At 40.2% G+C, this 13228-nt stretch overlaps 1 protein-coding gene across 1 annotated transcript; it reads right to left on the bottom strand.

Annotated features, from left to right (window-relative positions):
• Nucleotides 1-2060: 2060 nt before the first annotated feature.
• grap2b (GRB2 related adaptor protein 2b) lies at nucleotides 2061-12325 on the bottom strand. The gene is made up of 8 exons (XM_048200825.1): nucleotides 12157-12325; nucleotides 8481-8577; nucleotides 8248-8339; nucleotides 7200-7319; nucleotides 6861-7020; nucleotides 2910-2963; nucleotides 2767-2835; nucleotides 2061-2615 (listed from the first exon to the last, which is right to left on the bottom strand). The coding sequence occupies exons 2-8, from the start codon at nucleotides 8556-8558 to the stop codon at nucleotides 2439-2441; spliced, it is 750 nt and encodes a 249-aa protein (XP_048056782.1). The 5' UTR covers nucleotides 8559-8577; nucleotides 12157-12325; the 3' UTR covers nucleotides 2061-2438.
• Nucleotides 12326-13228: the final 903 nt, after the last annotated feature.

Here is a 13228-nt window from a genome sequence, read left to right as displayed (position 1 = left end):
TAACGCAAAAACTACCCAAACGCCGGGTTGTTATGTCTGACCCAGGATCTGGGAAACGCAAAAACAACCCAAACGCCGGGTTGTTACGTCTAACCCAGGATCTGGGTAACGCAAAAACAACCCAAACGCTGGGTTGTTACGTCTGACCCAGGATCTGGGAAACGCAAAAACAACCCAAACGCCGGGTTGTTACGTCTGACCCAGGATCTGGGTAACGCAAAAACTACCCAAACGGCGGGTTGTTACAACTGACCCAGGATCTGGGTAACGCAAAAACAACCCAAACGCCGGGTTGTTACGTCTGACCCAGGATCTGGGTAACGCAAAAACAACCCAAACGCCGGGTTGTTACGTCTGACCCAGGATCTGGGTAACGCAAAAACAACCCAAACGCCGGGTTGTTACGTCTGACCCAGGATCTGGGTAACGCAAAAACTACCCAAACGCCGGGTTGTTACAGTACGTCTGACCCAGGATATGGGTAACGCAAAAACAACCCAAACGCCGGGTTGTTACGTCTGACCCAGGATCTGGGTAACGCAAAAACTACCCAAACGCCGGGTTGTTATGTCTGACCCAGGATCTGGGTAACGCAAAAACAACCCAAACGCCGGGTTGTTACGTCTGACCCAGGATCTAAGTAACGCAAAAACTACCCAAATGCCGGGTTGTTACGTCTGACCAGGATCTAAGTAACGCAAAAACAACCCAAACGCCGGGTTGTTACATCTGACCCAGGATCTGGGTAACGCAAAATCAACCCAAACACCGGGTTGTTACATCTGACCCAGGATCTGGGTAACACAAAAACTACCCAAACACCGGGTTGTTACATCTGACCCAGGATCTGGGTAACACAAAAACTACCCAAACACTGGGTTGTTACGTCTGACCCAGGATCTGGGTAACGCAAAAACTACCCAAACGCCGGGTTGTTATGTCTGACCCAGGATCTGGGTAACGCAAAAACTACCCAAACGCCGGGTTGTTACGTCTGACCCAGGATCTAAGTAACGCAAAAACTACCCAAACGCCGGGTTGTTACGTCTGACCCAGGGTCTGGGTAACGCAAAAACAACCCAAACGCCGGGTTGTTACGTCTGACCCAGGATCTGGGTAACGCAAAAACTACCCAAACGCCGGGTTGTTACGTCTGACCCAGGATCTAAGTAACGCAAAAACTACCCAAATGCCGGGTTGTTACGTCTGACCCAGGATCTAAGTAACGCAAAAACAACCCAAACGCCGGGTTGTTACATCTGACCCAGGATCTGGGTAACGCAAAATCAACCCAAACACCGGGTTGTTACATCTGACCCAGGATCTGGGTAACACAAAAACTACCCAAACACCGGGTTGTTACATCTGACCCAGGATCTGGGTAACACAAAAACTACCCAAACACTGGGTTGTTACATCTGACCCAGGATCTGGGTAGCACAAAAACTACCCAAACGCAGGGTTGTTACATCTGACCCAGGATCTGGGTAACACAAAAACTTCCTGAACACTGAACTTCCTGGAAAAATAACCCCAAAAATGACCCAAAAGGCTCAACCCAGGACTTGGGTAGAAAAAGTAACCCAAGATTTTTTAGAGTGAAGCAAATGTGAGCTCTGACACAATAAGGCTCTTTAATACTTGAGTTGAATAGCAGATTTGGATTTAAATCATTCGTTTCACTTTCACCTGTTTACTTCCTTGAACAGACGTATTCAGATCTGATCAGAGATTGTGGTTTTGTTTATTTCCTTCTTCATGTTGGATCATTGTGATTGTGCTCAGATCTCTTTGATCACAGGCTGCATCGTGATAAGTGCAATATGTTGAATCGAGCTGAAATATATTTGCTTATGTTGAGGAATCATGATGTGATGCATTTCTAAAACAGACCAGAATCTGAGCCGGTGATCTGAAGGGACACGGTTGACATCAGCTAAAATGTTGTTATGAAAGATTATGATGTTCTCTTTGGAATAACATGCAGTTAAGGAAGAGAATTCTGATGTAAAAAAATTGTAACCAAACCATTCATTCAATAAACTCATGACACATTTGTATGTGTTATTAAATACGAATGTATTTATTACTTGGATGAAGTTTACATCTCAGGAATTTTTCATGCAGTCCATATGCAGAGGAACATAACAATTCTGAAGGATTCATAAACTTGTTTGTGAAACGGATCATACAATTTTTCCAAATCTCTGTACAGGAAGAGCTCAGCTTTACAGATGTGTGTGTGTGTGTGTGTGTGTGTGTGTGTGTGTGTGTGTGTGTGTGTGTGTGTGTGTGTGTTCATGACAAGATGAAAATGTGTTTCTTAAATGCAGAACTGGTAATGTATTCTTTATGGACAAATCATTATAATGTAACATAAAGACTCAAAGAACCGAAGGATAAATGGATTATAAACTGAACGTCTGTGTAATGGATTTTCAAACCGGATTGGTGTAGTTGACGGGGAAAAGTCCGGTTCTCCCACGCAAAAGACCTTTCCACCAGAAACGATCGGACTGATCTAAAACCTCGATAATATCTCCAGCGTGAAAGTTCAGCTCATCTGCGTCCTCTGCATTGAAGTCATACATGGCCCGAACCTGCAGCGCAGACGCCTGCGCAGATGAACACATCAGAGAATCTTACACGGTGTTTTGATTCATTGTGAGAGATTGACAGAACTTTTCTGCATTGTTTGTACATGTTGTGTATATCATGTGACCTGTATGACGTGTGTGTGTGTGTGTGTGTGTGTGTGTGTTGTACCTGTGGCGGGGGTGAGGGCTCGGGTGGGCGAGGAAACGGTGGTGCTGGTGATCTGTAGTTGTGTCTCTCCTGCAAGAATAAGAGCAGATTTCAGGCTGAAGCTCATCAGATGAGTGATGTCACATGAGTGACAATGTCTGTACCTGAGAGATGGGCGGCGGTTCAACAGACTTCCTGTGCAGGAAATCAGGTGGATTCTGGGTGAGGGATAGAGAGAGAGAGAGAGAGAGAGAGAGAGAGAGAGAGAGCAGAACAGGAAAAAACAAAAGCAGTGAATGTGTGAGAAAAACTTTAAAACTTAATGTGAGAGCTGCAGAAAACTTTCTGTCATGATCCTTGAGTGCTCTCCATTAGGATATTGTTAGGTGGTTGCTAGGTGTTTACTAGGGTCATCTAAGTGGTTTCTAGGGTGTTGGTAGACATTACTAGGCAGTTGCTAGGGTGTCCTAGGTATTGTTATTGCATTGCTATGTATATACTACTATAGCTAAATAGTTTAGTTGTTAGATGGTTCCTAAGGTGATGCTAGGGAGTTGCTAGGGTGTCCAAGGTGTTGTTATGGCATTGGTAGGTATTTACCAACGTCATCTAAGTGGTTTCCAGTGTATTGTTAGATGGTTGCTAAGGTGTTACTAGGATTTTCTAGGTGGTTTCTATGGTGTTGTAAGGATGTCCTGGGTGTTATGACATTGCTAGGTGTTTAATAGAGTCATCTAAATGGTTTCTAGGGTATTGTTAGACAGTTGCTAAGGTGTTGCTAGGATGTTCTTGGTAGTTGCTATGGTGTTGCTAGGATGTCCTGGGTGTTGTTATGGCATTGATAAGGTGTTGCTAGGATGTACTAGGTGGTTGATATAGCATTGCTAGGGTGTCTCGGGTGTTACTATGGCATTGCTAGGTGTTTACTAGAGTCATCTATGTGGATTCTAGGGTGTTAGATGGTTGCTAAGGTGTTGCTTGGATGTTCTTGGTGGTTGCTGTAGTGTTGCTAGGTTGTCCTACATGTTTCTTTGACATTGCTAGGTGTTGAATAGAGTCATCCAAGTGGTTTCTAAGGTATTGTTGGACACTTGTTAAGGTGTTGCTAGGATGTTCTTGGTGGTTGCTGTAGTGTTGCTAGGGTGTCCTGCATGTTCCAATGCCATTGCTAGGTGTTTACTAGAGTCATTTAGTTGGTTTCTACGTATTTTTTGATGGTTGTTGGATTGTTGCTAGGATATCCTGGGTGGTGTTATGGCATTGCTAGGTGTCATCTAAGTGGCTTCTAGGATATTGTTTAATGGTCACTAAGGTGTTGCTAGGATGTCCTGGGTGTCGCTATGACATTGCTAGGTGTTTAATAGAGTCATCTAAGTGGTTTCTAAGGTATTGTTAGACAGTTGCTAAGGTGTTGGTAGGATGTTCTAGGTGGTTGCTATGGTGTTGCTAGGGTGTCCTTGGTGTTGTTATGGCATCGCTAAGGTGTTGCTAGGATGTATTAGGTGGTTGCTATAGCATTGCTAGGGTGTCTCGGCTGTTACTATGGCATTGCTAGGTGTTTACTAGAGTCATCTATGTGGATTCTAGGGTGTTAGATGGTTGCTATGGTGTGGCTTGGATGTTCTTGGTGGTTGCTGTAGTGTTGCTAGGTTGTCCTACATGTTTCTTTGACATTGCTAGGTGTTGAATAGAGTCATCCAAGTGGTTTCTAAGGTATTGTTGGACACTTGTTAAGGTGTTGCTAGGATGTTCTTGGTGGTTGCTGTAGTGTTGCTAGGGTGTCCTGCATGTTCCAATGCCATTGCTAGGTGTTTACTAGAGTCATTTAGTTGGTTTCTACGTATTTTTTGATGGTTGTTGGATTGTTGCTAGGATATCCTGGGTGGTGTTATGGCATTGCTAGGTGTCATCTAAGTGGCTTCTAGGATATTGTTTAATGGTCACTAAGGTGTTGCTAGGATGTCCTGGGTGTCGCTATGACATTGCTAGGTGTTTAATAGAGTCATCTAAGTGGTTTCTAAGGTATTGTTAGACAGTTGCTAAGGTGTTGGTAGGATGTTCTAGGTGGTTGCTATGGTGTTGCTAGGGTGTCCTTGGTGTTGTTATGGCATCGCTAAGGTGTTGCTAGGATGTATAGGTGGTTGATATAGCATTGCTAGGTGTCTCGGGTGTTACTATGTCATTGCTAGGTGTTTACTAGAGTCATCTATGTGGATTCTAGGGTGTTAGATGGTTGCTAAGGTGTTGCTAGGATGTTCTTGGTGGTTGATTTAGTGTTGCTAGGGTGTCCTGCATGTTCCAGTGCCATTGCTAGGTGTTTACTAGAGTCATTTAGTTGGTTTCTACGTATTTTTTGTGGTTGTTGGATTGTTGCTAGGATATCCTGGGTGGTGTTATGGCATTGCTAGGTTCATCTAAGTGGTTTCTAGGATATTGTTTAATGGTCACTAAGGTGGCTAGGATGTCCTGGGTGTCGCTATGACATTGCTAGGTGTTTAATAGAGTCATCTAAGTGGTTTCTAAGGTATTGTTAGACAGTTGCTAAGGTGTTGGTAGGATGTTCTAGGTGGTTGCTATGGTGTTGCTAGGGTGTCCTTGGTGTTGTTATGGCATTGATAAGGTGTTGCTAGGATGTACTAGGTGGTTGATATAGCATTGCTAGGGTGTCTCGGGTGTTACTATGTCATTGCTAGTGTTTACTAGAGTCTCTATGTGGATTCTAGGGTGTTAGATGGTTGCTAAGGTGTTGCTTGGATTTCTTGTGGTGCTGAGTGTTGCTATGTTGTCTACATGTTTCTTTGACATTGCTAGGTGTTGAATAGAGTCTCCAGTGGTTTCTAAGGTATTGTTGGACACTTGTTAAGTGTTGTAGGATGTTCTTGGTGGTTGCTGTAGTGTTGCTAGGGTGTCCTGCATGTTCCAATGCCATTGCTAGGTGTTTACTAGAGTCATTTAGTTGGTTTCTACGTATTTTTTGATGGTTGTTGGATTGTTGCTAGGATATCCTGGGTGGTGTTATGGCATTGCTAGGTGTCATCTAAGTGGTTTCTAGGATATTGTTTAATGGTCACTAAGGTGTTGCTAGGATGTCCTGGGCGTTGCTATGACATTGCTAGGTGTTTAATAGAGTCATCTAAGTGGTTTCTAAGGTATTGTTAGACAGTTGCTAAGGTGTTGCTAGGATGTTCTTGGTAGTTGCTATGGTGTTGCTAGGATGTCCTGGTGCTGTTATGGCATTGATAAGGTGTTGCTAGGATGTACTAGGTGGTTGATATAGCATTGCTAGGGTGTCTCGGGTGTTACTATGGCATTGCTAGGTGTTTACTAGAGTCATCTATGTGGATTCTAGGGTGTTAGATGGTTGCTAAGGTGTTGCTTGGATGTTCTTGGTGGTTGCTGTAGTGTTGCTATGTTGTCCTACATGTTTCTTTGACATTGCTAGGTGTTTAATAGAGTCATCTAAATGGTTTCTAAGGTATTGTTGGACACTTGCTAAGGTGTTGCTAGGATGTTCTTGGTGGTTGATTTAGTGTTGCTAGGGTGTCCTGCATGTTCCAATGCCATTGCTAGGTGTTTACTAGAGTCATTTAGTTGGTTTCTACGTATTTTTTGATGGTTGTTGGATTGTTGCTAGGATATCCTGGGTGTTGTTATGGCATTGCTAGGTGTCATCTAAGTGGTTTCTAGGATATTGTTTAATGGTCACTAAGGTGTTGCTAGGATGTCCTGGGCGTTGCTATGACATTGCTAGGTGTTTAATAGAGTCATCTAAGTGGTTTCTAAGGTATTGTTAGACAGTTGCTAAGGTGTTGGTAGGATGTTCTAGGTGGTTGCTATGGTGTTGCTAGGGTGTCCTTGGTGTTGTTATGGCATCGCTAAGGTGTTGCTACTGTAGGATGTATTAGGTGGTTGCTATAGCATTGCTAGGGTGTCTTGGGTATTGCTATGGCATTAATGGGCTGTTGCTAGGTTGTTCTGAGTGGTTTGAGGGTTGTTTTATGGTGTTGCTAGGGTGTTGTTAGGACATTGCTAAGCATTTTCTGGGTTGCTTTGAAAAATCCTTTGAGCTACAACACTTTTTGCTGGAAAAAGCAACACTCTGTTGCTGGACTCACCCGCTGTTCTGTGAGCAGGAAGACGCGACTCTGTTTGGAGATGGAGTTGTGTGTGTAGTAATCCACCAGTCTGTTGAGGGAGGTGAAGGTCTCGCTCCAGAGGTAATACTGACCCTGCTTGTCTCTCATCACTTTAAAGTGCTGCACATCATTCTCATGTCTGACAGCACACACACACACACACACACACACACACACACACACACACACACACACACACACGTGAGTTCAAACCAGATTTCAAGAACGTATGTGTGTGTGTGTGTGCGCATGTGTGTGTGTGTGTGTGTGTAAGAGTGCGTATGTGTGTGTGTGTGTGTGTGTGTGTGGGTGTTGTACCTGACTGATATGGAGAATTCTCCAGGTGAACTCTGGGAGCCTCGGATGATGAACGATCCGATTGGTTGACACATCAGCTCATCCTGTGCAGAATGACGGCTGGTGTTCTCCTGATACCAGCTGGAGAAACACTGCTTTAATACGATTGTTTGACATTCATATTCTGAAGAAAACGTGTGCTGTTGCTAAGGTGTTGTAAGTGGTTGCTAGGGTGTTTCAAAAGAGCCTATCCCATGCCTATATTGTTTGTTCAGACAAGTTTGTTAATTTGAACAGTAAAAAATACACCTCTCAATTTCTTCAGTTCAAAATTTGAATAAAGAATGAAAATACTCTGATTAAGTACAGACACTTGAAAATAAACTTATGGTCAGTACAGTAACAAAGTAACCACTGGTTATGATCTTTTTTTTTAATTTTTTTTTATTCTTTTTTTACGTTTTTCTCTGGACCAGGGCACAATCTTAAGCCTGATTATTCAGAAAAGTATCACAGAACCAATTAACTTCTTTATTTAACTTCTGTATTTAAATCCAAATCCCGTCACTACCAGTCTTCTCCTCTAGATGTCACCCTCTTATTTATCTTTTACCAAGATACAATGGTTATATTTGTACAACAAAACTATCAAGTAGACACTTCCCTTTTTCATCAACTCTTTGACACAAAAACTGCAGCAGGTCATATTTAGTAGATTATTGTGAGTTATATACTGTCAGAAAGACTGAGCATCACACAGTTGTGGGCGAGTGTGTTCACTCTTTACTTCCACATTCTGATGTATCAACCTTATTTTTAACAGGCATTTATAACGCAAATGTGGGAGACTTCTGGTCTGTCACTTCCAATTATTTTAGCTTTACAAAATCTGTCTGTTATGCTGCTTGATGTGGCATGTTATTAATTTAATCATATACACACTGGTTTTGTTCAAACCACTTTGAGTGCTAGAAACGGTGAGGATTGACCGCCAAACACCACTAACTGTGTAATGCTGGTCGATCTGGAGTATTGCTCAGTGTAATTGTGTTTCAGTGACGTCTGTTACCTGGGGAAGTGGCTGTTGATGTAATTCCGCGGCACGAATCCTTCCATGCCGTTGATTTCTGCTTTGAACCAGTCGTCATTGGTGCCTAAAATCTACAGAGAAGCATGTGATGATGGTTCAACTCAGAGCAGAGAAAACTCAGACAGGTTCAAAGTAAGTTCATGGGTTGAGTGTGTGTTTATTAGTGGACATGTGATATATGCTGCAGATATGTGCTGTTGTAACGTACACACCTTGATAATATCTCCCTTCCTGAAGCTCAGCTCATCCTCTGCTGTGGCTGCAAAGTCGTATTTCCCTGTCGCCTCCATGACGGAGACAACTCAGAGACTAGAACGAGACACAGAGAGAGCCATGAAACACAACAAACCACATGCCAGTCAAACACGGCTGGTCTTCACACCGTAACCAGACTCAACTGAAGCAGCTCGTGTTAAAACTGACACTACAGCACGAACCACATGAAAGAGAGCGCCGACCTAAAAATGTACGTTCTGTCAGTTGCTCAAATACATGTCATTCCTGTTTGAATTATTTTGTTTTGTAATGACGTGTGTGAGTAAATGCTGACAGAATGTTCAATTTTGAATGAAAGTCTCCAGCTAATAAAAATATGAATAAACATAATGATGGTTTTAAGATGAAACGCTGTTTGGGGAATTGACTTTTCTTCACCAAGATGATCGACTACTTCAGTTAACAGGCAAACGTTCTTCCAGTAACGTTAATAGAAAGTTATCTGGTTCTGAAAACGTTAGCACAAAAACATCATGTATAGATCTTTCAAGGCTGGCAACACACTTGAAGATTTTAGGCCCGGTTTTGGGCCTGATTTGCAACTCCCAATGATCTGTGTCCTGACTTCTCACAACCAATTTATTTTACTGCGTCGGAGTCCAAACTCTTGATCGGCCTGCATCTGACATGATACCTGCGATAGCCAAAGAGGATGAGCAAGCTTCACCAACCGGATGTTGCTTGCTTCAATAGCTGAAACATGACTCTCAGTCCAGATGAATGTTTGCATTCTGACGATTATAATGCTAAAAATCGGTAGAAACTGCCCTTATGTCTGTGGTCTCTCACAGTTTAAAAAACTGGTTACGATTGATGTGTGGCCAGCCTGACACTGTTCCTGGAGGCACAACAACAACACCACACATTTTCCAACTCTTTCTAATCAAACAAACCTGATTCAACTCATCAGCTCATTAGCAGAGACTCATATAAAATGTGTCAAATTACAATCTGTAATAAATCTTAAAGCACCATAATACAGAGCATCCAGAGAGGAAGGAACATGTTGAAACACTAGATAGTCAAGAATCGGTAAGAAGATAGCAGACACAAGTTTATTCCTTGCATTAATTGAAAAACAAGACTTATTTCTGAAATAAAACCCTAACTTTGTCTTTAATTTTTGTTTCAGATGATAAATGTGTGAACTAAACTGTAATGTATCATCAATTATTGTACTCCGACACTGATGCGATCAAATTCCCTCGAGATGCCAGAAGACGAGTGATTTTAGAATTTAAGAAAAACACTTAAAGCACAAAACCTTGCTTGAATGAAATCAAAGGCAGATTGTAAATAAGCCAAAGATTGTTGCTTAGAAGGGGCCGAACATTAAATAACAGTAGAAACATAACCTTGCATTAACAATATTTTTAATCAAGACAATGTATGTATAAAGTAAATAATAACGGTCCCAGCACAGAACCTCGGGGGACTCCCTTCACATCCTCAATTATAATTTACTGTAGAGTTTCATAATTACTTTATAAACAAACAGGATGACTCACAGGATCTGTATGTCTTATCATTAGGTGGTGATATTGAAGCTGCTGCTCTTTTTTAGAATTTTTTTTACTTCATCTGAATGGTATGAAACTTGGTAAAGGTTTTGGCACTTTGAACTTCATTTGAAAAGTTTAAATGGCCCTGAAAAAGAAGTCACACTTGTGCTCCTCACAGTCAGAAATGAGCGCTTTGGAAATGAATGGGAGACGAATCTCATCTAGTGGAAACAAAATATTACTGAAAGCTAATTTTTTAAGATATCAACCTCAAATTTGGAACACAACTTGTTTAGATGTATTTCTCTCAGTTTTAGAGTAAAACATGTTTTGGAAAATATATATTTGATTTAAAAATTGAAAATAATGTTTTTGTCTTTTTTCACTTCGCCATTCCCAGATGTAAAAAAGTACACTTCTATAATATACTTAAAGTGTTCTATTTTCGTGCACTAATTTTGTACTTAATATACTTACAATTCTTCTTTAGTACTTTTTAAGATAATCTTAAGAACATCTAAGTGTACTCAACTGTGCTATTTTGAGACACCATGAAATTTGAATTAAAATGTGCTTTTAATATATTATCTCTGTATTTAAAAAATACTTGTAGTACACTATGGGTTCAAATGTACTACAGGTGATATCTAAATACATTTTTAAAATACAGAGATAGTATATTAAAAGCACATTTAAGTTCAAATTTCATGGTGTCTCAAAATAGCACAGTTGAGTACACTTAAGATTATCTTAAAAAGTATTTTTTTAGTATATTAAGTATAGAATTAGTGCGTGAAAATAGAGCACTTTAAGTATATTATAGAAGTGTACTTTTTTTTTTTTCACCTGGGTTAATCTCCTACGTGTCATCTTTAAAAAGAGACCAAACCATTTAAGATTTACGAGTTCAAGTTGGAAATTTCATTTTCAGGTCTATGCTCAAAAAGTCAATAAATGGATTATAAATACTGCATAAATATAATTTAGTACCATAATATCTCCTAAAAAATACAAAACATTAAATAAAAAACATTATCGAACTACAATATATTACTTTCATTTAACTTAAACAATAAAAAAAATTCTCAGGCTCATTTTTGACCGCCACGTGAGCAGCACCAGAGGGTTAAACAAAGTAGTGAAGTAGAAGAAGAAGAGCAGTACTAGTGAAGACATTAGTGACTATATGCGAAATCCGTACCTCTGACTGACGGTCTAAAGCACAAATTTCCCAGAATGCTGCAGCGTCTGAGGTTTGTACTGTACCCTTTGGGTCTGTGAAAGCAGTGCAGCACTGCTCGTGTCTGAACGCTTGTTCTGCTCACCTGCTTCCGTTTAGAGATGCGTTTCTGCACTGCTGCAGCTGCAGGCCATGCAAAGCCTTTCATCTCATTTGCGTATTGCGTGTTTTTGCTCACTGATCGTAGGAAGGTTTGCTTCACCAAAAGACACATTTGATCGTGTGAGTTTGAAATGGGATTCTTGTGAAATAACCCCTAAAAGACCTCAGTGTCAACTGCTGACATTAAAAGACACTTTATATTCAGTAATATTGCTGATTTGACTGTATGGATGAAAAGTGAATTGAGCTGAATAATGACTCTAGAGCTGCTTTACAGCTGAATTTGATGAAGTTAGCATAATTAACTGCTGTTTTCCTGTTTATTACTGTGAAGCTGCTTAGACTGACTGACATAGATTAAGTAATGTGAGGAGAGCGGGGCTAGTTGTCACATGACACTTTTTAATTTTATTCTGTTAAAGTAGTTTAAAATATTTCTTCCAACTTGATATGTCCTAAAAATGCTCTTGTTGTTTCAGTCTGAATCTACTTTCATTATAAAATGACTCTTGTCTGATGCCAGTGGGCTTTTATTGTGTAAAAGTTTCTAAATGAAATTGATTAAAACAAGCATTTGTGAACGTTTGACTCAAAGTCTGATACAGGCCGTGATTCTAGTCGCGCTCTCCTCTATAATTCATATAGATGTGTGTATAATCAACAAAAACACTTTAATCATCTCATTATAAGTTTCTCTCATGTTTATTCCTCCATTTTAACGGTGAGCGTTCAGAAAGAGACACTGAAGAGAAAGATCATTGTACTTACAGCTCATGAAATGATGATCAGTCTGTCGTCTGAACCGTCACAATGTGGCATTCACCTGCAGCTGTGGACTGAAATATTATTTCAACATTTGGAGGAAGAACAGAAGTCAAGCTTATCTCACATTAAACACCACACGCTCATGCACGACAGCAAAAAGGGGAAATAGAAAGTGTAAATCATCTTCCCCTCCCCCTGCGCACACTCACACACACACATGCAAACACACACACACACACGTTGGGTTTTCATGTTTTATGGGGACTTTCCATAGACATAATGGTTTTTATACTGTACAAACCGTATATTCTCTCCTCTTCCCCTAACTCTACCCATCACCGAAAACGTTCTGCTGTTTTACATTTTCAAAAAACATAATTTAGTGTGATTTATAAGCTCTTTTCCTCATGGGGACCAAACATTTATCTGTGTGTCTAATTTTGTCTATTCTGATAGAGATAAACACATTGAGTCTAGTTATACTTCTGCTATTTTGCTTAATTTTACTTATTGTGCACTATTTTCATTTTATTTGTCACTTACAGTTTTTCACAATTGCTTAGACACATTTCTAGAAACCTGCACCCATTTTCTGACAACATTACAGTTTTTTACAATCTAGGTCACTTTTTTTTTTTTTTTTTTGCTAGGTCACATTTCTCAGTACTTGAGTCACTTTGTCAAAACTCTTCACACAGTTTTCATAACCAACTTTCAGCTTTATAGCAATCATTTCACATTCAAAATGCACTAGAACTACCAAAACACTTCATTCATGACACAAATCAAGAACACTAGAGGTTTCACCCAACAAACACACTTTATCACAAAGCTAAAAACACAAACAACAGGTAGAATGTTTTCTTCTGTAAAATGTCTTTACAAGAATGACACTCTCTACTATTTATAATTCACTGCAGTTTGTTAAATGATCCATGTTTACATTACTGTACAAAATTATTCCTACAGTTGTTCCATTGCTAAAATCCTTTTGTCCAATCTGTAGTCACATTTTCAAAAACTCTAAGCACAATTAGCACAACATCCTTCTGTTGTGACCATATTATTAACACAA

The sequence above is a fragment of the Megalobrama amblycephala genome, linkage group LG8 (genome assembly GCF_018812025.1).
Source record: "Megalobrama amblycephala isolate DHTTF-2021 linkage group LG8, ASM1881202v1, whole genome shotgun sequence".
NCBI lineage: Eukaryota > Metazoa > Chordata > Actinopteri > Cypriniformes > Xenocyprididae > Megalobrama > Megalobrama amblycephala.
Note: the sequence above shows the minus strand (reverse complement) of the source record. Positions and strands in the feature narration are given on the sequence as shown.